This window comes from Haplochromis burtoni, unplaced genomic scaffold (assembly GCF_018398535.1).
Source record: "Haplochromis burtoni strain Fernald_Lab_line unplaced genomic scaffold, NCSU_Asbu1 Contig_557, whole genome shotgun sequence".
Taxonomy (NCBI): domain Eukaryota; kingdom Metazoa; phylum Chordata; class Actinopteri; order Cichliformes; family Cichlidae; genus Haplochromis; species Haplochromis burtoni.
Window position 1 is genome coordinate 163,026 of NW_024582918.1, and position 25,150 is coordinate 188,175.

General features: G+C 44.9%; 3 protein-coding genes across 3 annotated transcripts in view; all 3 read left to right on the forward strand.

Annotated features, from left to right (window-relative positions):
- The first annotated feature begins 286 nt into the window (after positions 1-286).
- Positions 287-12,787, forward strand: LOC102290798 (serine/threonine-protein phosphatase 2A catalytic subunit beta isoform). Its single transcript, XM_005948221.2, has 8 exons — positions 287-725; positions 2,865-2,903; positions 5,487-5,657; positions 6,884-7,057; positions 9,426-9,515; positions 10,082-10,243; positions 11,314-11,432; positions 12,091-12,787. Exons 1-8 carry the CDS (start codon positions 624-626, stop codon positions 12,161-12,163), a joined length of 930 nt encoding a protein of 309 aa, XP_005948283.1. The 5' UTR covers positions 287-623; the 3' UTR covers positions 12,164-12,787.
- Positions 12,788-12,909: 122 nt separating this feature from the next.
- zgc:101664 (uncharacterized protein LOC450064 homolog) lies at positions 12,910-19,581 on the forward strand. Its single transcript, XM_005948220.3, has 4 exons — positions 12,910-13,139; positions 13,235-13,385; positions 13,609-14,912; positions 18,404-19,581. The coding sequence occupies exons 3-4, from the start codon at positions 14,403-14,405 to the stop codon at positions 18,605-18,607; spliced, it is 714 nt and encodes a 237-aa protein (XP_005948282.1). The 5' UTR covers positions 12,910-13,139; positions 13,235-13,385; positions 13,609-14,402; the 3' UTR covers positions 18,608-19,581.
- Positions 19,582-20,190: 609 nt separating this feature from the next.
- Positions 20,191-25,150, forward strand: part of LOC102294942 (phosphatidylinositol 3-kinase regulatory subunit alpha) — a gene marked incomplete in the record, with an annotated part of 18,241 nt that continues 13,281 nt past the window's right edge. Inside the window, 3 exon segments of the mRNA XM_042214386.1 lie at positions 20,191-20,489; positions 23,455-23,908; positions 24,680-24,809. Coding sequence (XP_042070320.1) covers positions 23,717-23,908; positions 24,680-24,809 — 322 coding nt within the window.

The window sequence follows — 25,150 nt, forward strand, 5'->3', positions numbered from 1 at the left end:
ATGATAACAATTTCAACTTTCCTTTGAACCTCCTCATTAACAGTAGTGATAGTGTAGTAATAGCATAGTTATAGTATTGCAGTAATGTAGGTGTACTGTGAAAGTAGCAGTAATGAAGCTGTAGCAGCAGTAATGTAGTAGTGTAGCAGCAGTAGTTCTGTACTTGTACTGTGTTAGTATTAATACTAGTAGTGTTGTGGCGCGCATTCGCGCCGTAATTCAAGGTCTGTCCACACGGTGTCACTGCTGTGCTGAGTCCACACGCTGGTTAAATCCCCGGATGTTATTGTGGCTAGCTCCTTTAGCAAATCGGCTAGCCGCTGCGACGCCGCAGTATTCTGCCGCTACGCTCTGCCGCATCGGGGACTTTTGATCCTTTTCACTCCCCCGGCCGATAGACCCGTGTTTTTAACGTTGGTATCTTAACATCGGTCATTTATCATGATAGAAGTTGATTAAACAGGTCGTTGTTTTAAACTGTTGCGGTGATTTTTTTCCAACCGGTCCGGTGGGTTAACAATACGAAGAGCTAAAGGCTAAATTAGCAGCTAGCGTAGAGACACAGGCCCGCTTGTTTCTTCAGGTAGCTAACACAGCTAGCTTAGCGAGCTACCGCGGCTGTCATGGAAGACAAATCCTTCACTAAAGAGTTAGACCAATGGATCGAACAGCTAAACGAGTGCAAGCAGCTATCGGAAAACCAAGTCCGGACGCTCTGTGAGAAGGTAAGTTCCAAAGTTTTTGACATGATTTCCCGGCAGGCCTGGCTCAGCCCAGCGCGGCCTGTGTTGCGAAAGTGGCTCCGGCTAATTTCCGGAATGAAGGAGCGACGAGGCGGCTGTTTGCGCCCAATTTCCTACGCATTCTGAGTCAGAATTCCCTTTCAGGTGTGATATATATGTGTGTATTTCTATTAAATAATCCCCACTGTGAACTGTTGTCCGGCTATCGTCGACTCATTACACATGGGCCGAAAAATCGCATCTCTAGCCCAGTGCCAAGAAATAGACGCAGCCCATTTTACTGCCCGGTTATTACCTGCGCTGTCTTTTGCGCACAGGCCGGGATTCAGCCTGATTCAGCCATTCACTGTAGAGGGCTTTATTCTTATTTCTCTCTTAAAGCGAATCATCTGTTAATGTGTGTCGCGATTGATCGATTAGTACCGCGCCCTTAATGTATTGATCAACCATTTGATTGCATAAACGGCAGGTTGGTTGCACCATTAAAGATGAGCCGTTTGTTTAGCCGTGTGGCGGCTCTCGTCCTCTGTCGAAGCGATTAAACCCGAAATATTCTTCGTTGCGTACTTTTAGAAGTGTTCGTTGACTAAATGAGCAGCGATGTTCAGAGAAAATACCCATCAAACTGAAAATCCACGTCCGAGACAGCAGAGCGTAAAATGTCTGTAACCTGATTTATTATGCTCTCTGCATGAAGAGGAATCCATTGTTGGTGCCATTTAGCATCTAAATGAGGGCTGAAACCGTCTGTACTAATCAGTCATTTATTTATTTCTAGCTAATCAGCAGAGTCAGAGATGGATTAGATGTAAAAATAAATAAATAAATAAATAAAGAGACTTATAGTACAGGTTCTGGTGTCCCCGTTTTGTCTTCTTAGATTTCCAGTATAATAAAAAGATGAAAGTCTCAAAGTAAAAACTGGATAAACATGGCGTGAAATTTGAAGGACAGAAGAATATAATGGAGGTATGATGAACACGGACTGGCTCATATCTGATTGATCTCCATTAGGAGATTATTGCAGTAATCTGAGGGGGAATGAAAGTATGCAGGTGGTATTGGTCAGGTGGGTGAGGAGGTTTGAGCGCAGCCAGGTTCTGCCAGCTGACTTCATATGAACTAATCAATTACTGAAGGGGGCTCTTATTACAGTTAATAACAGTAACATTCATGAGATGAATGAGGTTTGGCCTGTTGTAGGTACATGCTGTCATCTTTCAGCTATGAGTGGAGCTGAAGTGATGTAAAAAGTACTGATAAGTCTTTCTTTTGCTCTTCCTACACATTGCTGTTTGCAGTAAATTTGAATAAAAACCAGCAACATGTTTATGGACTTTTTCCTTAGGTGGGTACATTTTTAAAGGTTATTGATTTTATATTTCCACGTATTGAAGCTGTTGCATGATTCATTGCAGCAAGTTTTTCCTGCTCTAAATGAGCCTCACACAGCGAGTCCACGTGTAGCTGATGACTCAGTGTTGATGAGTTTACTGTGCTTAACAAAGGGCTGTGTAAGGTTTGGATATTTCTGACATTTTGACTAACAAAGATGGCGTTATTTCGAATAGAGGGAACTGTAACCTGCTGTTCTGAAGGGTTCTGGTCGGAGGACGCTGTTGGTACAGCATAAAAAAGATATTTAGCATTTTGCCCGGTTAGCTGTTTCCAGTAAAATAAATTAATAATACTTTATCAGTAAGAGAATTTAAAAAAATGACACATGTGTGTGACGTGTTTAGCTGGTCAAAAATGAGGCAGTCCCAGCTGTAGCCTGTGAATTCTGATGTGAAGGAGGGAAGTTTAGCTGCTGAGTGATTGATGGTTAAAACTCTAAAATAAGATCAACTTTATTTTCTCACTAATTTAAAAGAGCTGTGGGGCTGAGGAGAGCAGGTTTCCAAACAGTACAGTGTCCTCTGAGGTCACGTGGGCCTGAAATCTTAAGAAGGAACAAACAAACAAACCAAAAACAGTCGTGTGTGTGACTCTGAGGATGTCGGAGCTGAGTTTGATTTCACCTCCTGTCAGCTCGTCACATGATCCCCCCCCCCCACTGTCTGAGCTGTGAGTCCTTTAGAAAACCCCCAAAGACACTCATTAAATCTGTTTCCTCTACAGGCCAAGGAGATCCTGACCAAGGAGTCCAACGTTCAGGAGGTGAGTTTTCCGAACTCATTATTGATTATTAATGGAAAAATGAAAGTCACGAGGAAAAAGAAAAGCAGAAGATAAAACCAGAGCTGATATCAAACGATTAGATTCTCATCCAAGTCAGCGGTTTATGGGTCATCGGTCCTTTATGTGTTTCAGAGTGAAGATGTGGCTCTGTGACTCGGGTGGAGCGGAGCTCAGGTTAACATTTTACATGCATCCGTAGTTCTGTGTTAACCTGAGCTGCACTGCTCACAGAGCCACGGTACTAGGACTCTACCTTTGACAATATTTGAAGTAGGTCCAGCCCAGGGAGCCTTCTAGATAGTGGAGTTGTAAACTGTGACAGGCTCCTTCCTCCTCATAAACACCTCCAGGCTGCTCTTACAAAAACCCCATAAAAGCAGCATGAAGAAACACGCTGTGAAATGATGGACAGGTCCCAGGTCCCAGGTATCAGCACGTGTAGGTGAGCACCAGCCTGTTTTTAAATGAGCTCTCCACCCGCTGATGGTGTTTCTGCAGGGCACAGGTGAAGAAAGGTTCCTGTTTGTCCAAATTCTTTCTTTCATTTGTATCAAAGTGTGGAAAAGATTTGAGGAACAGATTTCAGTGTGCGGTTTGTTCCCTGTGGGGTGTTTGAGCAATCTCACACCCTGTTTACACGGCCTACAGCTGAGGCGTGGGCTCGCACACATGCCCACCGCCATGTTTTTATGGAAACGGTTTTCCCTCAAAAGCACAAAACTGATCCAAACATTCAGCTGTCGGTGAACGTCCTATTTACAGCCGCTCCTGTCAGCTGCTTGTTACTGATTCACCTGCAGTGAGGAAGGTGGAAGTGATTTGAGGAAACTGTTCCTCCTGTGTGTTCGGCCTTAAAGAACTTTAATTGATCATATTGACTTCCTGTCAACAGAGCAGTTGCCAGATCGGATCAGATTTCTTTTGTTTTAATGCAGTTCTTAAACATTTTTTGGTGCCTTCATTTTTTTTATTATTTGTAAACAATAACAAAAATGAGGATTTCTGTCAGCAGCTTAGAACCTCTTTAAACCCTGAAGTAAGCAAACGCTGACGTTCTGAAGTAGGGGGTTCTTTGAGACTCAGGTGTGCTAAAAGGAACGAGTGAAAGTTACGTTTACTGTGTGTGAACACATGAAAGGGCTGATTGATGGTGAAGAGGTAAAACTGATCCCTTTGACGTTTGGAGAAACGACCTGAAGAAAAACGCAGTCGAGAGAAATGACAGTGAAAGCTGCCTGACGACATCAGGTGTGCCGAGGTGTCGGCAGCTTTCAGTGAAACCTCCTCCTCTAAAAGGAAGCTGGATCTGAACCAGAGTGTCTGATAAGACCAGTTATGATCCAGTGAGCTTATCATGAAGAGAGCTTGATGCTGCTACAGGTGACATGAAGACGTTTCCCTCGCAGGTGTGTTGAAACTTTACTTCACTCGGGGTTGTGCCTTGGCAGTAATTGGTGCGCTCAGTGTGATGTTGCACAAACATGCCAGTGTACTCAGCACGGTGAGGCTAACGTTAGCAGTGCTAGCACCTGCAGCCATCATGTGCATGATGTGGGCGCCTTGGTCCCGTGGTTTTATGTTAGTGTGCCAGGAAACACATGCAGGAGTTTTAACACCAGTGTGGATATTTAGTGATATTCCAACAGATCAGCTGGGAATGTTTTTTTCTTTCTTTCAGAAACAAAACAAATGGATGTCTCGAACATCTTTTTTGTTTCTTATTGACATGATTATATACTGACGCTGATATTGGCCCACCGATAAACTGTGCTAGCTTTACAGGAAACTGTGGTTGTAGATTAATGAAATGCTGCTCAGTTTAACCACAGAGTAGTTATGTAACTGTCGAGTGCAGCAGCTGTCAAACATCTAATTGATGAGTCGCACACATTCCTGGTAATTAGTGAGCACAGGTGAGTCAGCTGAAGGTCGAACAGTGTTACACCGATTATCATTTTCATCGTCTTTGTAGCTGATCTGATTCCTGCAGGTTTGATGTTTTTGTGTCTAAAAGGCTAACAAACAGTAAAAACTAGAACTGACTAGAATATATCAGCCTGTTGTCATGGATACCCAGTTCAACCTTTTGAGTTGAGATCAAATTTCTGATTCAAAGATCAGGTCAGTGCATCCCAAATAAAACCCAGCATTAAATATTCACTGTGTGTGTGTGTGTGTGTGCGCGCGCGCGTGTGTGTTCATTTGTTATCAGCCTAAATATTGACGTTCCTCTGCTGCAGACACAAACATGAGTCATGTCAACATAAAAGCAGGTTGTTCAGGGTTAAAGAAAATCTCTGACTTTTCCTTCAGCTTTGTATCCTAATAGAAATGTAATTTATTTAATGACCCAACAGTTGGATCCTATTTGATCATCAGTCATCAGGGCCAGTATCTAACAACTATATTTGTGCTTTTATCTAAACTCAGGCTTTGGAGCGGATGTTAGAGCAGGAAGATAAAAACCCCGCTGGCTTCCTTTTGGCTTGGTGTAAAAAAACAAAACAAATGAGCTTCAGTTTCTGTGGCGCTGACCATGTGACTCTGTGTTTGTCCCCTCAGGTGCGATGCCCGGTGACGGTGTGCGGCGATGTCCACGGTCAGTTCCACGACCTGATGGAGCTCTTTAAGATCGGAGGAAAGTCTCCCGACACCAACTACCTGTTCATGGGGGACTACGTCGACAGAGGCTACTACTCTGTGGAGACGGTCACACTGCTCGTCACGTTAAAGGTAAACCTCTGTGTTTCTGTGTGGCGTTCACATGTGCGCTCTGATGTTTTCTGAGTTTACTTCCTGTTAGGATCACAGCGGCCCTCTCGGTGGCCACAGGCTGACAGACTGTTTGTTTGTTCTGATAAGAAGCCGACTGAACTTGTTTGCTCCGTCAGTCTGAAAGCTTCCAAAAATCATCTGCAGTTTGTCTGAGCTTCAAACAAACAGATCAACATCAGCTCAGCTGAGCAGACGTTTAATCTGAGGACTGATGGTTCTGTAAAGTTTTAGAGCATCATAAACACGTTTTATAAAAACATGAAGTGGTGGCATGTGAGGGGAAATCAGCTGACTGAGGAGATGGCCAATGTTTCTGCTGCACACAGAGGAGCAGTCGGGGGATAAATGTGGTCTGAACAGAAGCAACCACATGATGTGAAAATGATGTGAACTAGTTTGACTCTGATTGTGTTCACAGTACAGCTGCAGTGTGTAAATCTCAAGGAAACTGACAGACTTCAATGACCTTTTTGTTTTCTAACCACAACACGTGTCAGACCTGGACTCTGACGTGTGATTCTGGTTAGATATCAGGTTTGTTGCAGGATTCACAGGCTGTGAGCTTCGAGTTTACAGAAACATGGTTGTTCACAGGACCACACCGGCGTGATCGGCCCTTCAGACAAAGTTATTTATTCTTTAAGTTTAGTGTAATGTAGTTAAAATGATACACAGACAAATAAAAATGATGCAAAGAAACTTTATTTAGAAAATTGCATCACTGTGGTTATTGTTGTACTTGCATGTTTCACACATGTTTACCTGGTTGTTATAATTTTTTTTTTAACCTGTTTGAGAGAACAGCGCTGCTGCTTTAGTAGTTTACAACCTCTTTGCTTTTATTTTGAAAGTATAGTTAATGCCATCCAGCTAGCTTCCTGTCTCGAAGGTTCTTCCGGTATGTCTCGTCCTGCCGTCAGACTCCTCCCCCGGTGGGGAGCGGTGGTCCTGTTTCTGTTCTAGAGGCTGCCAGCAGAGTCACACTTTGGTCTGAGTGCTTCTTCTTTCCCGTCTCGGTATCACGGCGTGACGGCTTCCTTTAGCTAATCGTTTCTATTTTACATCATGAAGTCTGACAGAAGAGTCATTAAACATGTAGCTGAGTCAGCATGCTGCTCTCTGGGGGTCTGACCCGGCTTTAGATCGTCTTTAACGTTATTATGTATTTTTAAATTGTCGTTCAGGTTCGTTTCCAGGAGCGAATCACCATCCTGCGAGGGAACCACGAGTCTCGGCAGATCACACAGGTCTACGGCTTCTACGACGAGTGCCTGAGGAAGTACGGCAACGCTAACGTGTGGAAGTACTTCACAGACCTGTTCGACTACCTGCCGCTCACCGCGCTGGTCGACGGACAGGTGGGACGCGCCACGCCCAGTTTCACTGTGATGTTTTCATCTGATCAGACCTGCAGTTAGGATGGGAATCAATAAGAATTTAGTTATTCAGATTCCATTATTAATATTACTTATCGATTTGATTCCTTATGAATTCTCTTATTGATTCTCATTGGCTCTGCTTTGAGAGTGGCCACCGTCACTGAGCAGCATATCAGTTCATGCAGATTAATTTCATGTTGTGTGGTCAGTTATTTGTGCACGTTGGAGGTGTTTCCTGTTTGTTGTGATCGGTGTTGGGTCAATACTCAAAGTCAAGTAAAAACGTTAGTTTCTGTGCTACCAAAGTTCCCCGGCTTTCATTCAAACTGTGTATCGGCACCGACACTTTAAACTACTTAAACATTATAAATGTCTTCAAGCTCACACTGAGGCCTGTGGGGCACAATCAGCCACTCACACAGTACACACAGTTATGTGTGTTTGTATATGAATATTTCATACTTTGAGGCTGCCTGTTTATCTAAGGCAGATGAACAAAGTACATTGGAATTGTACATAATATCACAGATGATAAATTCAATAGATTTTAAGTAGATGCTTGTGCTTTCTTAAAGTCTTATATGTTGAATTGAACTATGTGATGTGTTCAAAGCCTCCCAGTCTGTGCTGTTCTCCGTGCCTGTCTGACATGATGTTATTAGCACAAACACTTTAAAGGTGATCGTTCAGGACTTCAGCAATAATACAGACAGCAACGTAGTTAGCAAAAAACAGTTTTATTGGGAATTAACTTAAAAAACAAACAAACATCTGTCTCCTATTTTTTGTCACACAGGAAAGAAGCATCAATATCTGATGAGAAGACTCATTGGTTTCTTTTTGTTGTTGATTTGTTCACATTTTCACATCTTAATTTTTAAGTGAAATGTGCATTTTGAGTTTACACGATGTGTATAAGGCGACCGTTTCCTTTTTGCAGTATTTTTGTTTGGTGCGTTTTTCTATGTCTCAACGAAAGGGGAACAAAGGTGTTTAAGTTCACCCAGGATGATTTGTTTTCATTTTCACATGGTCTTACTGACGTGATGCGAATTGAAACATGCATTCTTTGTGTTGGGCGGTGGGGGGGATGTGCTGGAAAAGCTTGAAAAGTGACCTTGAAAGTGCTTAAAAAGTGCTTGAATTTGACCCTGAAATAGGCGTATGAACCCTGACACTGAGTCAGTTACTGTTTAACATTATAAACCTGAGGCTACAGCTGCATACACCGACACAGATCCCTGTGCTGATGAGGACACGCCATCGTTCTTAGTGTTTAGGTATAAGCAGAGCTGAAACCAGCAGAGAGACTGTAAAGTGGTTGCCATGGTGATTCTACTTCAGCCTGGCTGGTCACTTTATCGCAGCGCGGTGTGGTGTTGGGATTCACTCAGCTTTAGCGTCACTCTGGGCTCTTGGCTAGCTTAGCATTAGCATGCTGTTAAAGAGCGTGTGTTAACAGTATGATGCAGGCGCTTCTGTCCTGGAGAAGTCTCCATGTTATCATTGCATCCACGCTGGAGACGGCGCCACTATTTTCCTCCTCCAACACGCAAACTGAAATCAGCTGATCGTAGCCAAGTGTGCAAGGATCTATAGGCAGGCAGACCAACAATTCCAAGCATGTAGACTACTAGAATTCCAAGAACCGGTTCTTCTACCATAAGAACCGGTTCTCGTATCCCATCCCTGCGTGTAAGGTTAAATCAGTGCTCCTTTTTTCAGGTATGACACTGTGTTTATTATCATAACCCACAGATGGTTACTTGCACACACTTGTTTTTGTTTGTTGGTTGCAAAACGTTTTGTAGCTGCATCACTGCCCCCTGCTGGTGATGCTGGCATGTTTTTAGCTGAGAGTAGAAACGGGAGAAACGACTCTATTTAAATGACTTCATGATTGTTCCATAGATGATAAATCTCCTCACGTCGTGCTTTTTGATAGACTAGAATAAAAGATGAGTGCAGAGATCTGCTGTGAACTGTAGCTGATTAAAGAAACCTGAACACATGAAAGAATGGTGATCATATTGTTTTTGGCAAATGTGGCAAATCTTTTTCTTAAGCATGAATCTGACATTAAAAACGATCAGCATAGATCATGATTCTTATTATTTTTAATCGCCTGTTTCTCGTGTCTGCGGTCTGTCCGCCTCTTAAACATTTACCCTATTTTTCAGCCACATCCTGTCAGTTTTATTTGGGTTTTTCTTTCTTCATGAGTGAATATTTGAGCGTCCACACACTCCCGCCTGAGTTTGAAGCTGAATAAAGATGTTTTTAACTGTTTGTTGGTGAATCTGTTCATTAATTATTTAACTGGAGGTTTTGTTGTTCTTTGTTTCAGATCTTCTGTCTCCACGGAGGCTTGTCTCCTTCCATAGACACTCTGGATCACATACGAGCTCTGGACCGCCTGCAAGAAGTTCCACATGAGGTGTACACACACACACACACACACACACACACACACACACAGGTCAGCTTTCAGATTGTCAGGGATGGAAACAGAAATACTTTTTAAACAAAAGCCCGTCGGTTGTTTGAGAGACGGCCTCTGTGGAGCTTTTATCTTCACACTGATCCACGTTTGGCACCACAGCAGTTTGTGGTGATAAAGAGGCAGAACAAACGCGTCGGCCGGCTCGATGCTGACACTCATTCGTGAGCTGCAGAGGAGCCAGAGCCGAGGCTTAGACCTGATTGTGTCATTAAAAACTACAGACACAACTCATCTGTTCACACGTAGTAATTTTACTGCTTTATGTACAAAATTGTCACCAAAGCAAGAACAGGAGAGCAGTTTATTAAAAACAATCAGTGCTCTGCAAAGCTCTGCAACACCAATCAAACCTTCAGTAACGTCTGGTGTCCATCATGAGTTTGTGCGTGCAGTGCAGTTACGATCTGTGCTTCTAGTTTAAACTCTAAGCGTCATTTATCAGGTTTATATTTAAGATTCTGAACTGTGCAGTTTACCTGAGCCGTTTGCTTCTGTCTCAGGGCCCGATGTGTGACCTGCTGTGGTCGGACCCCGATGACCGCGGCGGGTGGGGGATCTCTCCCCGAGGTGCCGGCTACACCTTCGGTCAGGACATCTCTGAAACCTTCAATCATGCCAACGGACTCACTCTGGTGTCTCGCGCCCATCAGCTGGTCATGGAGGTAAAACGATGACTTTTGGACACTTTTTCACAGCACGGTGTCACTTTTATGTGAAAATATTGTGCTGTTTAACCAAAGAATGAGTATGAATATTTGTTTATATAAAATCTCCTCGGGGGTTCGCTTTAAAAAAAGCAAATCTGGCTGCGTAAAAGAAGGAAATCCAACCTGTTAGCAGCCTGTTTATATGCAGAGATGATTCAGATTAGAAGGAAAAAAACAAAACACTTTATTTTGGGTCAGGTGACCTCGTTATCCTGGTCAGGTGACCTGTTTGTCCTCTGATGTCATGATGATGAGCTTCAGAAACCCACGCTGCTGCAGGTTTGTCGTGATGAGCCCACAGACCGGCGCTCACATGTCCTGTTATTTTTATGTTAAACCTGGCACACGTGTTCGCACAGCCAGTGGACTGAAGGGTCCTATAAAAATCCTCTGGTTTCCATGGCAACAACATGAAGTTGGAGCAGGCTCCTCATCTCCTCCCTGGTGTCCCAGTTTCACTCCCACGGAGGTTCAGTTCACTGTTCAGAAGATTCGCCAAGCAGCTGCACGAACTTCATCTGCAGCTGAAGGAAAGCTCCGATCACAGGCGTCTGAGGACGCGCCGCGCCCACAGATGAACCCTCCGCTCGTCCCATCAGGTCGAGCTGAGAGTTCCTGGTTTGACCGTTATTCTCACTGGAAATGTTAAAATTACAAAGTTCTCGTCAGTTTTCCTGAACTGATCTGCGAGAGCTGTTCCTGTTGATGTTAGCACGCCATTCAGTTCACGGTTAACTTGACAATTTCATGTGTCTGAAGTGAAATATAACTTTGTAGTCCTTTTTTCTTCTTCTCACAGACTATTTCGTCCTTTAGAGTAAAATATCTCTGCTACTCTGTGCTGATTGGTCGGTTAAAGACTGGCTGATTCTCACTCAAAAACATTTCACGACCGCAGCGGTGAAACGTCAAAAACAAAGAAATTAAACTTGTTCTTGAGCCCACGGAGCCCTGCTCGTTCAGCTCAGTAGCGCCCCCTGTTGATCAGAGGTGTCCCAGTCTAACTGACATGTTTGTTCCTGTAGGGCTACAACTGGGGCCATGACAAGAACGTGGTGACCATCTTCAGTGCTCCAAACTACTGCTACCGCTGTGGAAACCAGGCGGCCATCATGGAACTGGACGACACTCTGAAATATTCTTTGTAAGTACGAAGAATGCGTTCACATCATATGAGAGGCCGAACGGTGCTGAGGTTAAATATGAATACATCCATGTAAAACACACGGAGCCGTGTGGGGACCCTGAGGGTTGGACACACTAAACATCACGAATCCCCAGATTCCTTTTAATGTTTCTCTTCTTTCATATAATAAGTTTAGCATGAATACTCAGACTGTGCTTCTGCGTAGCGTTGAGTCAGAAACATCAGAGCACACATTCAGTTTCATTCATGGACACACTGACAGCTGCCAGCAGGGGGCGACTCCTGAAGGTTGACATGAGCTGAGCTCAGTAAACTCACCTGATGAGTTTTCGGTCTGAATAAAATGTAGTTAATCTGGAAGTTTTGGTCCTGTTACAGTTGAAACATCCATAAAGGGGGAGGGCTTAGGGGCGGGGCTTCATTGTGACAGACAAGCAGCTCCACGGCTTGCTCCTTATCATCTGATTTTAAAACGCCAGGTCAAGGCTTTACATCACTCTGACCATCTTTAATGTACAGTCTGAGTCTAGGTCTCATCCACTAAAATTACATGACTGTCTTGGTTACCATGGATACAGAAGCTAAGGTTTAACTGATCTAACCTCACTCGACTTAAAGGAAGTCGTCACTAACGAGGTTTCTTCTGTCTCCTCAGCCTTCAGTTTGACCCTGCCCCTCGCCGTGGTGAGCCCCATGTGACCAGACGCACTCCCGACTACTTCCTGTGAATGTCCGAAGCATCCCCGTCCATCATCCACGAAGCTCCACCCACCCCCACCTCCCCCCCAGTCATTTTGGATGGAAAGACCATTCTAATCCTTCTTCTGATAATGATGATGATGATGAATAGAGACAAACGATTGGCTGAATCCAGATTTTAAAGAGGCGCCCCCTACAGTCGTGTTTTCAGTATGCTGTCTTTAATGCTGTGCTGCAGAAACATGTAAACTCTGATCTGTTCTTTTTGTTTCTTACATGTTTGAAATCGAGAGAATAAAACTACCAACGTGGACCAAATGTGCCATAATTCTGCTCCTTTACCACATGTACAACGCAAACGCAGGCTTCCTCCTTCCTCTTCCGTTTCCTTTCTCTTTTTTTCTTTTTAAAGACCACAGCACTAAAACACCTGACGTCACCGCCAACACCACACGTCTCCTGGCATACCTGCTTTTTTTTTTTTTTTTTTTTCTGTTGCGAAATAATTTTAAAAACTGATTTAAGTTTGCTTCTAGTAGTACAGCTGTGAGTTTTAGCTGTCCGGGCTGCAGCCGGTGGTCATCTCAGCAAGTATATTACTGTAATTTGAATAAAGACAACAGACGTATGAAATAAAATGTCCTATTGATGAACTTCCTGTGTGAGTCGACCTCGTTCTTCTCCTGCTTCACCTGGAGGTTCGAACTTTGTGCTCCAGTTCTGTTGTTTTCTGAGCGTGCTCAGAACAATGTTCAGCTTGTTACTTAAGCCCAGGGGTGGGCAACTCCAGCCCTCGAGGGTCTGTGTCCTGCAGGTTTTAGGTCTCACCCTGGGCCAACACACCTGAATCAAATGATTCATTACCAGGCCTCTGGAGGTCACTTAGTCATTTAAATCAGCTGTGTTGGATCAAGGACACATCTAAAGCCTGCAGGACACCGGCCCGAGGCCTGGAGTTTGACATGTGTGCTCTAAGGTCAAGTCTTGAGAATGCTGGCAGGAAATGTATATATTTTTTATTTACATATTTTAAGGCAGAGATTCAGAAGGAAATCTGAAATGTTTAAAACTGTTGAATGAAACTACTTTGTACTTTGCAGGATGTTTTTATTTGTGTTTGAAAGACTAACATCACAGTGCTGAGCAGCCTGTAGCTTCAGACCTGCATCTACTGCTGGAAACGGTAACCGGAGCTCACCGGCAAGTATGAGTGACGTCACGTAAAGTGAATCGCAGCTGTTCTGAAATCAGGTGATCATGAACTGGCTGATGTGTGGTGTAGAAATCAGCAGGAACCTTTTCTTTAAATGATTTCTGCAGAGCGAGTTTTACAATTGAGAATTAGAAAAAGCCTGAAAGACAAATTTGATAGTGATAATTTACTTTTGAATTTATGGCAAAAGTTTAAAAACTTTTTTCCACTCTTTGCTATTTTTATGCAACTGAACAACCATCGTTTCTCCATCGTTTGCAGGAAAATGCGAGTAGATACCTGGAAATGCTGCGAGCTCTGCGCAGCTCACAGCACGAACTTCTCCGGGCTCCCTGAAGCTCTTCTTTGGATGTTTCTGCCTTTGTGGATGATGAGCAGATGTTTCCAGATGTTACTGTTTATGATATCAAACTTTGATGAAAATCAAAGACACGTTTTCAACTTAAAATGACTTCCGTATCCGCGTTACATCGATATCGCGAGAGTTGGAGCGATATCTGCTCGACACCGTCCATGTTAGCTTCCTGGAGTGGTTCGCGGCTGTTTGATGGAGGCGCGCGGGTCTGAGGTGTGGAGGTGGGCTAGAGTCATCACCTGTGAGCTCGGAGAGGCCCGCCGGTAAATACCGGCTCTGCTCACCGGTCAGCCCGGTAGCTAACGTGAGCTAGCAGCAGAGGCTAAAAACATTAGCCCCCGGTGCTCGAGGGAAGTTTGGTACCTGAGCGCGAGCTGAGCCTGAGTTGACTTTAAAGCCACAAACGTCAAAGGTCACGGAGTCGGTAAAGATTTGTTTGAATGTGACATTTCCGGTCGGGATGCTGTGTAGTGTGAATGCTTCTGTCAGCGTGTGTAGAAATGTGAACTCTGGAGCATGCGCAGTATAATTTCTGCTGAGCATTTTTAACAGTTAATCCATTCACCACTTGATGACGTAAACGGGCTGTCGGTCTGAATGAAACGTGCTTCATGTCTGCCTGGACTGACGTCACACAGAGGAAGATGATGATGGTGAGGAGGAGGGTGTTGCCGCCGGTCCCTTGACCCCGTCCGCCTGTATGGAGGATGTAGTCCTGCACTATCAGCCTGGATCAGCTGATGAGCTCTGCTCACTGTTGGAAACCACGCAGAAGCTCCTGGAGCCGTTCCCTCTCCGTGCTCCTCCGGCCTTCACGCCGTGGTTCCCCACGCTCACTGGAGACCGCCCTCTGCCCATCAGACCTGTGAGACCAGCTCCTGTCGTCACATGTTTGGATGATTCACCAGCAGCAGAGGTGAGACCCAGAGATGGTGACCCAGAAACCCACTGCGATCTCCACCCTGTGTCTCCTAACAACAGACCTGAGAAGCAGCCACACAAGGACAAAGATGGTGCCCTTTGCACCGGCTCGGAGGTCAGGCGGAGCAGGTGGAGCGTCTTCACGCAGAGAGGCGTCCTGCAGCAGAGCTCGCAGTCGCTGTCCAAACAGTTTCACCACGCCATCACCGTCCACGGGCTCCACCTCCGCCAGAGGGCCAAGTGGGTGATCGGTGAGCTGAACTGCGGAGCAGCGAGAGACATCGAGGAGGTTGGTGGAATGTTGTAGAAACTGTGAAGCTTTACAATGTTTTAAAATTTTGTTTGAAGGCTGATGAAGATGTTAAGAGCGAGGAAAAACCACAGACTGGAGCCAGACGTGAGACGGTGGAGTGCACACAGGCACACACCTGCTAATCAGTGCTCAGTAACATTCACTCAAAGTCCCAGAATGTCACTGAGTAAAACTCAGCCAGCCTTCCTGGGGTCAGTGCACTGACCTCACAGCAGCCATGTTATTGGTCACATGTTGTCATTAAGCAAACAAACACATTGCAGAGGCCCAGTTCAGGTGAAGCTAGCAGAAAGCTAGCTGTCAGTCAAAGAGGCCACGCCCCCAATAGACCCTGTGCACGAGACAATGCTAACTTCCTGGTTTGAGACCGGATGTGGGGTTGTGCATTTCCGGTAGTTTTACTTTGCGGTCAATCGCTACTGCAAAGATATATCCTCCACAATCATGTCCAAAACTCGAAAACAGAAAGATGGCGTTAAGTTACAAAGAGAAGGTGGGAACACTCACCGCTGTTGTGTCATAAAAAATCTAATGATCAATTTTGACGTTTAAAGCGTTTAGATCGATCAGTTGTTTACATCACTCAACACAAGCAGAACTGCATCACTGCAGCAGAAGACACATCGTCCACATTCAGAAGCACATCTCTGTATAGTGACTGGTCTCATGATTTAAACAGGCAAATGTTCAGCATTCAAACTACAGGTGAAGAAAGTCAAACCAGATGTTTCCCGTTATGTCGATATCAGCTCGTCAAGTACACACCTACACAGCATGTTAACAAACCGTGAAAAAAGCCACACAAAAATGAATGATTGCTGGTAACGGTTTCTATACATTAGTATGTACGAAGGGTATGTTGTGACTTACCTTCAAAATTACAGCGGTCCCTCGCTATAACGCGGTTCACCTTTCACCTCGCTGTTTCAGATTTTTTCAAGTTTGCTTATTTTTTACGTCACATTGTGTCCTGCGTCCTGATCGCTGCAGACGATCTCCTCCGTCTCTCCTGTACAGGACAGAATCGCTGCATCGATGCTAGCAGTGTGACTCTGAGTGCAGTGCTGTATGTCCACGATGTCCACCAAACGTTTTGCACCGTCAAAAAATAAAATTGGCTCCTTGATTTCACCTCTCGCTGGTTATTTTTAGAACATAACACCCGCGATAAACGAGGGACAGCTGAGAAATATAACATTTGAATCCTTTTCTCTTTTGCTCTGAGGCGCGGGGAAAAATATCGACAAGTCGATGAACATCATTTACAGATATATTGGGTAAATGCCCAAGACATCTATAGAAATGTAAATCGCCGCTTGATTCATTCATTTGCTTAACTTGTTTTGGACCGTAAACCAGGCGCGAATAGGACACCGGAAACAAAGCTCCCCACAGGAGTTTCCGCACCGGAAGTAGCATATGCTAACGTGCACATAGTCTATTCAATTCAAATTCTTTATTGTCCCACCAGGGGAGATTAGTTTAGCAGCAGGGAACATAAAAGTAAACAAAACAATAATATAATATGTCTGTGAAGGTTCTCAGTCATCCAGGTCATCGTAGTCAAAGGAGCTTGCAAAGAAAAGCGTCTGGACTTCTTTAAGTTGCTTGAAGACGTTTCACCTCTCATCCGAGAAGCTTCTTCAGTTCTAAGGTCAAATGGTGGAGAGTCCCAGATATAAACCTAGTGGGAGTTTCCCCCCACAGAGGGACAAAAGGACCCCTGATGATCCTCTAATCGCCTGAGCCAAGGTGTGAAACTGGGTGTGGGTCCCAATCAGCCAGAGTTTCGGGTGAGCTCATTGTGAAACCTGGCCCCACCTTATCATGTGATTTCCTGAGGTCAGATGGCCCAGGATGTGAGTGGGCGTTAAGGCGTCTGGGAGGGATCTCAAAACTGGATTATAGATGGCAGAGAGTTGGTGTCGTAACCCCGCCTCTGTTCAAAGATGGTCGCTCACAGTGGACATAGATGCTTCTTTCACTCCTCTTTCAAACCATCTGTCCTCTCTGTCCAAAATGTGAACATTGGCATCCTCGAAAGAGTGACCTTTGACCTTTAGATGCAGATGGACTGCTGAGTCTTGTCCTGTGGAGGTGGCTCTTCTGTGTTGTGCCATGCGCTTGTGAAGTGGCTGTTTGGTCTCTCCGATGTAGAGGTCTGGGCATTCCTCGCTGCACTGTACAGCATACACCACTTGTTAAGTCTGTGTTTTGGAGTTTTGTCTTAATAATATAATATTATTAACATAAAATAGTAAAATGTTTAAGTCTTACTAGAACAGGTCCGTTATTAAAGCATGCTCGCCTCTACAGCTGTTGTGAAGGAGGAAATTATCCACAGAGACCAGTTTGTTTATCAGGCTGGAAACACACTGTGAAGTTTTAACATGGGAGTCTATGGGGACTGACTCACTGCTGCCCCTGCTGGGTGTTAGAGGAACTGCAGGAGGTTGATGTTTGTGTTTGCAACTCCTCGACTCTTCCTCAGAGACGTTTCTTTAATGATGGCGGCGCCGTGATTTCACACTCGCTGTATTGGTTGTTGCGTGTGCTACTGTGACATCATTACAGCCTTGTGACCACTTCCTGGTGCCTGAGGTGCTGGACTCATTGCAGTCTTCCTCTGAACTTCAGGTGTTGCATGGTAGAAATAAACGCTGCAGTGTGTGTAGATGAAGTTACAGTGGGAGCGGTCGCTTCCAGCAGCGTGTCCGTCTGAAACATCTGTGAATCTGCAGCTGTGACATCACATCTGCTGCACCTGCGTTCACAGCACGCACGGGAAACCTCATACGTACAAATGCTGGCGGCGGCGGCGATTGATAAATCGTCACGAGTCCGAGTACTTCTCTCGCATTCTTGCTGTTCAGACAGCTTGTAGGTGCCTCGCTGCCACCGTCAGCCATAACAGTGCGTTACAAAAACAACCAAACACAAACAGGCTTTAATAATCAGTGACTGTGGAATATTTAATCATCTGGACCGTTCGTGGTAATCACCAGGTGAGTGTCACACACGTTAAATATTAGAACGAAGCCACAGAAAGAAAACTTTATTTGCTCGTCAAAGTTAATAATTTGTTGGCTCTCAGAGAAAAATGCCAAAGATTGGCAGCTTCCAGGTTTTCCACTGACGTCTCGCCATGAAATAACGAGTGTGTGAGTCAGACGTGCTTTATCAGAGATGCAGTTTCTAAGCCTCCACAATCTTCACGCTTTAAATGTTAAAGCGGGCACGAGGACTGTGAGTCTGCTCCTGGTTAATGTTACCTGTGGACGGCGCCAGCGTGGACGGCGCCAGCGTGTGCTTTCTTCCTGCGTGCTGTCTGCTGATCCTTATCGGAGTGTCCGACCTTCACCTTGTTCCCACAGAAATAAGTCTGCTCAGCAACAGAGACGGAAAATACAAACAGCTGTTTGATGTTGTCACACTGTTTACGTGGAGTTTGCTCCTCCTCCCCGCAGGTGTGGCGAACTCTGAGCCGCTTGGCGCGAACTTCCTGCCTGCCGTCGTGTAACGCCAACATCCAGCGCGAGCGCGGCGAGATCTGGGTGTTCTGCGACGTGCTGCACTCCGAGCAGGTGGGGCGCTTCCTGAAGGAGGAGCTGCGGCTGTCGGGGAGGATCGACCTGTCGGTGCGCCGGCTGGGAAACGTCTTCAGCATGTAGAGCGCCCCCTGCTGCACTCGCTTGGGTTTCTGCAGACGTCGCAGCTTAGACGGAGGCTGCAGTGACATCTGCGGGGGCGGCTTCGGTCTTATTCTTTGTCACTGTGGTTTAACCTGCAGCTCGGCCCGGCCGGCATCAGTGTGAGTCACAGTGTGAGTCCTGATAAGAATCAGCACCGTAAAAGTGATAAAAGGAAGCAACAGTGAGAGTGAAACGATCAGACCCACTCAGGGTGACGCGCTGTGTTACAGGAAGCTTTCTGCCATAGCTAACATTCTTGTTTTAGAGATGCAGACATAATCCAGCTGATGTTATCAGCTGTTCACATCAGGTTGAAGCTGGAAACTGTTGATGAAGACGAAGAAGCTCCAAGAAAAATCAAGTTAACATTCTGCTCTGTCTTCAAATAAACCAGCGTCCGTTAACAAAACCCTCACAGAGCACATTAAAAAGAACAGTTGGTGTTACAGAGTGCGCGCTCAGAGCGAGGCTGTGTGATAGTGAATGAAATATGCTCCTCAAACAGCAAATCCACGCTGCCATTTATCCACCGTTCAGGCTTTCTCTGAAGGAAACAAGGCGAATATTCATCAAGTGTTCTGCCATACTGGCTTTATGAGCAGATCAAACCCAGTTTCCACCAGTAAGCCTGACCTGTGTGAAACAGTAGTATGTGATCAGGAGCTGTTGCAGCTGTGCGCTGCGTCCACACAGGATGTAAAAATATATCTAAGTTAAGCTAAAGCTGTTTTTCCTCTTCATCAAATGCTTCAAGGGCAGAAATCCATTTATATTTTATTCAAATCTACTGAACTATTCATGAGCTGGGGGGAGGGGGGGTGCTCCAGCTGGATGGTTGTGTGTGTGTGTGTGTGTGTGTGTGTGTGTGTGTGTGTGTGTGTGTTGTAAAGTGTTTTCATACTGATGTTTGTCATCCTTCTCTGATGCCAATAAAGCTTTTTTAATATTTGTAATAAGTGTCTGGAGTTGTGCATGTGATGGTCATGACTGTTTGGAAAACTGAGCAACACGATCACAGCTCGTCCCCTCTCCACCACACACACACACACACACACACACACACACACACACACACACACACACACACACACACACACAGCAGCCTGAATGAATGAGTGCAGCATGAATACAGTACAACCCCCATCCCTCTCACACACACTCTTTTGTTGCTGTGGGCTCTCTGCACACTGCGTTAAAAAATATCTGGGTTACCGGATGTGACGTAAGCACCCGGCCCCCGTTTTCAGCTTTAATCGCTTGTCAGATCTTGAATCCGTGTTTCTGGCTCATTAATGCCTCAAATATATGATGCAATAATAAAGGAAACGCAGAATACGTGACCATCTTCGGTTTGCTTAACGTCTGACTTGCTTGAAATTAGCGCTATTGATTTTTAAGCACGGTCGTATCCTCAGGTTTATTGTGAAAGACATTCGGAAATGTAACATTTTGATCGCTTGTTTTATTTAAAAGAAACACACACATTTGATACATTAAGCAGAAAATAAATAACTTTAACATTTAGATTTTGGATTCTGATAAACACTATTATCCTGAAAACAAAGCATTTACGGTTAAATTGAACTTTTATGCCGATGCTTCGCGCTGTAAAATTAAAAGTCCCTTTTATTTTGAAAGCCCCTACCGGAACCTCTGTCTGTCACGCGCACTTGACACCTGTCTCCCTGTGTAGTACAGACGGACGAAGCACGAGTGTCTTCATCTGGGAAATAATCGATAAAACAGTGGCACGTCTCAGCTTTGAACTCCATCAGGAGGTCGTGTGCCCTCACTGCTTCGTCATGGCGCCCGCTGCTCGTGCTGTTGGAGGCTTTTATTGGTGAAACATCAAGAAATAAAGGTGAGACGTTTGAGCGTCTGAAGCTAGGTGGCTAAGCTAGCGCTGGCATGCATTGTCGTTTCCCGTTTCCTGAGGGGATCCATCGTCTGAAAGCTGCTCCTGATGCTGTTCTACAGCTTCTGGGAGCTTTACTTAAACTCTGTATCGATTAAGATTTCATGTGGCTAAAATAAAGTCAAAGTGTTTGGTTTTAGGCTCTGTGGGATAAACCCCGCGAGGTGGAAAGTCCCCTTAAAGTCAGACTTTTGGGGTTTTCTTCCTTTTCTGCTCTTTGAGTGACGAAAGTACCTTTAAAACCCGACAAATGTTCTGTGTTTGGTGTGTATGTTTGTATTTTTGTATATTGTGTGTATTTTATAATTATTAGCATTTTTAAATGTCGTCGCTTTGTTTTTATTTATACGTCAATTTATCCAGAAATTCCAGTTTATTTAAATTAAATCTTAACGCATGTCCGCTTGAACCTGAACTAATTAAAATTCGTGAAACGACTTTTTAAAAAAAAAAAATTATCGGTCGATTAATGATTCAAGAGAAATTGGCGAAATTCAGATTCCAGCTCCTCAGTTTCGGACCTTTTTCAGCCACACGGGAAACTAAATGCATCAAATCTGTTTCTGATTATTGGTTCAATGTCTGACTGTTAAACGTCAGCAGGAACTTCTGCTGATGTTGTTAAAATGTTGTGCAGCAGGCGTGTAACTCATTGTTGTCCCAGTTTATTATTCTCAGTTCTTATTTTCATGTTTTATGTTAGGATTTAATGCCAGAAATATTTTTCACAAATTCCGAAGTTCAAAATTAAAATTTGAGCTCTCCAGCTCCGAATCATGTGATCATTATAAACGTCTGTGAACAGAACGCAGTTTGTGGATTAACTGGAGGCGATTTTTACATTTAAATGATCAAAAACTAAACACGTTTCATTTCTGTGGTTGGATTTAAGCTACAGTTATTTACAGCTTAACAATAATAATAGTAATCCTCAGATGATTTTTGTCAAATCAAATCACTTTTATTGTCACATCACATGTGCAGGTACATTGGTACAGCACATGTGAGTGAAATTCTTGTGTGCGAGCTTCACAAGCAACAGAGTTGTGCAAAATACAATAATGTAAACAAGCAAAATACAAGAATGGCTACATCTGAAACTAATAAATATATGTACAATATATAATAGTATATGCAAAAAAAAAAAATATTCTGGATGTGTATACTAAATATTTTTCTACGTGTGAGTTAGTGTGTGTGTGTGTGTGTGTGTGTGTGTGTACACATATTTTACAAATTAGAGTAAACAATAAATAAAATATATAAAAATATACAGAGTTGAATATGTGCAAAACAGTGGCATTCAAAACGTGATTCATAAATAAATATAAAGGTGAACCACTGTGGAAAATGAGGCTTTGTTTGCATAATAACAATGTTGTCTCATTTTTATTGTTATACATCCACATTCTTCAGAAATGAGAAAAGTTGTGAAATCCTCGAAAAAAAGAATTTATAATAACGATGATGATGATGATGATGAGGCGCCTGATGAAGACCTGGAGTGTCTGAGTTATAACAGGAGCTGTCAGCAGCAGCTTTTATCTGAAAGCTTTTATTTTGATGGTCTGGTGATGGCCTGTGTTAGACTTGATGATGGTGTTCACGCATGGCGCCGCCTTCTCTGACCGCAGCCGATGCACCTGTCCTCCAGTCTGACCAGTCAAAGTCTGAGGTCTGGGTGGAAGTGATGGATGCTGCAGGTCATCAGCACTCAGTTCACAGCCAGCGTCCCTGACGGGGTGGGGGTTGGGTGAAGGCCTCATTAAAGCTGAACCATCTGCTCCATCAGGCGGTGCCGGTGTGAGGAGGCAGGTGACGCTCGACCTGCTCTGGCGTCTTTTTCAGAGAGAGTCTGTGTTGAAGCACAAAACTGCAGCCGGCCGTGACTCGCTGAAGCACTCGGAGGTTTCTGAGGCTCGTGGCGTGCAGTCACAGGTCTGATGCTCACAGCTTCGGTGAAACGTGTTACACAACTTCAGTTTAAAATGTCTCATTGTCTTTGTACCGTTTTCTTTTATTAATAGGATTGGAATAACTTGCATATTATATTATTTACATCATAAAAACATAAATTATATTTTTAAATAAAACAACCGTGTAGATCATAACGTAAACGAGCTGTGAGCCGCTGCTCGCACTGTGGTGTCATGTGAGCACAGCTCAGTGTTCAAGCAGTACGAACCAAACAGGGAAACTCCAGGAAATGTAGTTTTGTTTTAAAATTTCTAATATTGTATGAAAAACAAAACTGCAAACTTCACTGAATCCTTTCATCGAACCATCAGACACTCTCTCTGCGCACACGTGGCAGCGCTGCTGCTGTCAGTGCTCCTGTGTAACAAACTGCAGACATGCGTGTGCGCATTAGTTTGACATCCCTCACACGTCTGTAACACTGTGTTCATGCTGCCTTCATATGAAGTCATTTAAAGGACAGGAAGTCACTTCGTGTGTGTCCTGTTTCTGCATGTTTGACAGCCCTGACTTAAACGGTTGGTTATTAAAATAACCGACAGTGAAAATATTTCCTGGCTGCGCACTAACGGAGAGCATCATGAAGACACGACGATATTCATGAAGATCTGAAGCTTTGTGTTTAAGCATGCTGATGTTTTCCGACGGACTCTGAGATCCGAGGCAGCGGGAATGCCAGCGGCTCGCTGTGGTGGCTGAGCTGCTTCCTGGGGGAAACCCAGCACTGCAGCAGAACCAACGAATAAACTGACAGGAAGTTGGTTCTTCCTCGTTTTAAAGGTTGAATAAACGCTCGGGGAGCAGTTTATTAGGTACAGACTGTGTAGAAAAAGCATTTTTGTTTTGAAGCTTTTGCTCGTTAAATGATGAAAGCGTCTTCTGCCGCATCGCGGTCCTCACACTCATCTGTAACCTTTGACCTCTCATCTCTCAGGTGACCCGTCGCCTCCACAGATGTGGCCGCTACCTCTGCTGAGACTGCTGTTCATGAACCGCGAGGACGCGCTGATCGAGCGGCTGCGGCTCGGCCTGGAGGGATGACAGGACTGTGGCGGACCAACATGGAGACAGGGGAGACGCGCGTCCACGTGGATTCTCCTCTTTAGACCCCCTCAGGACACGGACTCAAACCTATGTTCATATTTTTTCACTCACAGCTGTTTTGTTAGTTTTCGTGAAGCCATACTTGAGTCAGGATGAGCTCGGAGGGCTTTCAGTACCGAGCGCTCTACGACTACAAGAAGGAGAGGGAGGAGGACATCGACCTGCACGTCGGGGACGTGCTGCTGGTCACTAAGGGGGCGCTGCTGGCGCTCGGCTGCACCAACGGAGCCGAAGAACGGCCGTCGGAGATCGGCTGGCTGCCGGGTTTCAACGAAACCACACAGGTACGATGCCGCAGCAGAGACAGGAAGTGCTTTCAGACCGCACGAACCTCTCCCGTCACAGGAAGCTCTTCTTTGAGCAGAAGAAAGTAATAGAAGTTCTTAGTCTTTATTTTGGAGTCTTTTTGGCTCTGCTGGCTGTCTCTATGAAAGAGCTGATGTGGTGACATCAAAGGTTACAGCAGTGGAAGCTCTGTGATAGGCTAATAACCTGTAGCGCACAGATGTGAGGCAGAGCTCAGTCTGGGCGTCTTTGTTCATTTAAAAGCTGCTGTGCAGACTGAACCCTGGTGCCGCTCGTTCAGTCACAACTCCTGCAGCAGCGCTTCGAATAAATCCTGCAGTGAGTGAAGCACTCGCTATATTAGCACATGTGATGGAGGAAATGCTCCGTGTTGACTCGTCAAAGTGAGATATCTTACTTGCGTTTCCTCTCGGCTTCTTTTCGGTGATGCAAAGAGAAAACGAAGCTGAAGTAAAAGTGGAGGAGCGGCGTAGCTGCACGGCTCCGTCATCACGAAACTCCACAAACAGCTCTGCATCCCACATCCTCCTCGCTCCGACCCCACACCGAGGGGCTCCTCGGTGTGGGGTCAGAGCGAGCAGCTCAGGTTTTCCGACCTTCACGTTCGGTCCAGTCTGTTAGAAAGATGGTGGGATTAACGGGAACGCTCGTAGCGTTTCTGCTGTGTGACCCAAACTAGCCTCCAAAAAATGATCGTTACTGATTTTATATGATTCTCACATCTGCGATCTTTGATTTGTGTACGACAGGAAAAAGGCGACTTCCCGGGAACGTATGTGGAGTTTGTCGGCAGGAAGCGGATGTCTCCACCCACCCCGAAGCCCCGCCCACCCAGGCCCCCATCTGCAGCGTCGGTGAGGGCCGACTCGGAGTCAGAGGGTGAGTAAAGCCGCTCAGATGCTTGTAGTTTGTTACCCACGTCCGATCCTGCTGAAATTTTCTGTGGATTCACAGAAACTTGTCCGACTTTTAAAACCTGAACAGCAACCATGGACCATCCTAATTATCTGTCATGTAGTCGTTCACACAGGACTTGTCTGGTGTTTGATACGAGTGACGAAGCTGCAAACAGAAGTCGTAGATTACAGGTTTCGACTCCACTTTGGTTCAACTGTGTGACTAGTTTGCTTCAAACCAGCTCGTTTGCTTCTAGAGTTGTTTTTTGTTTTTTGGAAACTGTTAAACGTGTTTTTTAAACATCATCCATCTTCATCCGCTTT

Excerpts from the sequence above, each read along its gene's own strand:
- LOC102290798 (XM_005948221.2), top strand. The coding sequence starts at position 624 with ATGGAAGACAAATCCTTCACTAAAGAGTTAGACCAATGGATCGAACAG. Across the intron at positions 2,904-5,486 it reads AGGAGTCCAACGTTCAGGAG|GTGCGATGCCCGGTGACGGT; the intron begins GTGAGTTTTCCG and ends TTGTCCCCTCAG. Across the intron at positions 11,433-12,090 it reads GACACTCTGAAATATTCTTT|CCTTCAGTTTGACCCTGCCC; the intron begins GTAAGTACGAAG and ends CTGTCTCCTCAG.
- zgc:101664 (XM_005948220.3), top strand. The coding sequence starts at position 14,403 with ATGGAGGATGTAGTCCTGCACTATCAGCCTGGATCAGCTGATGAGCTC. Across the intron at positions 14,913-18,403 it reads CAGCGAGAGACATCGAGGAG|GTGTGGCGAACTCTGAGCCG; the intron begins GTTGGTGGAATG and ends TCCTCCCCGCAG.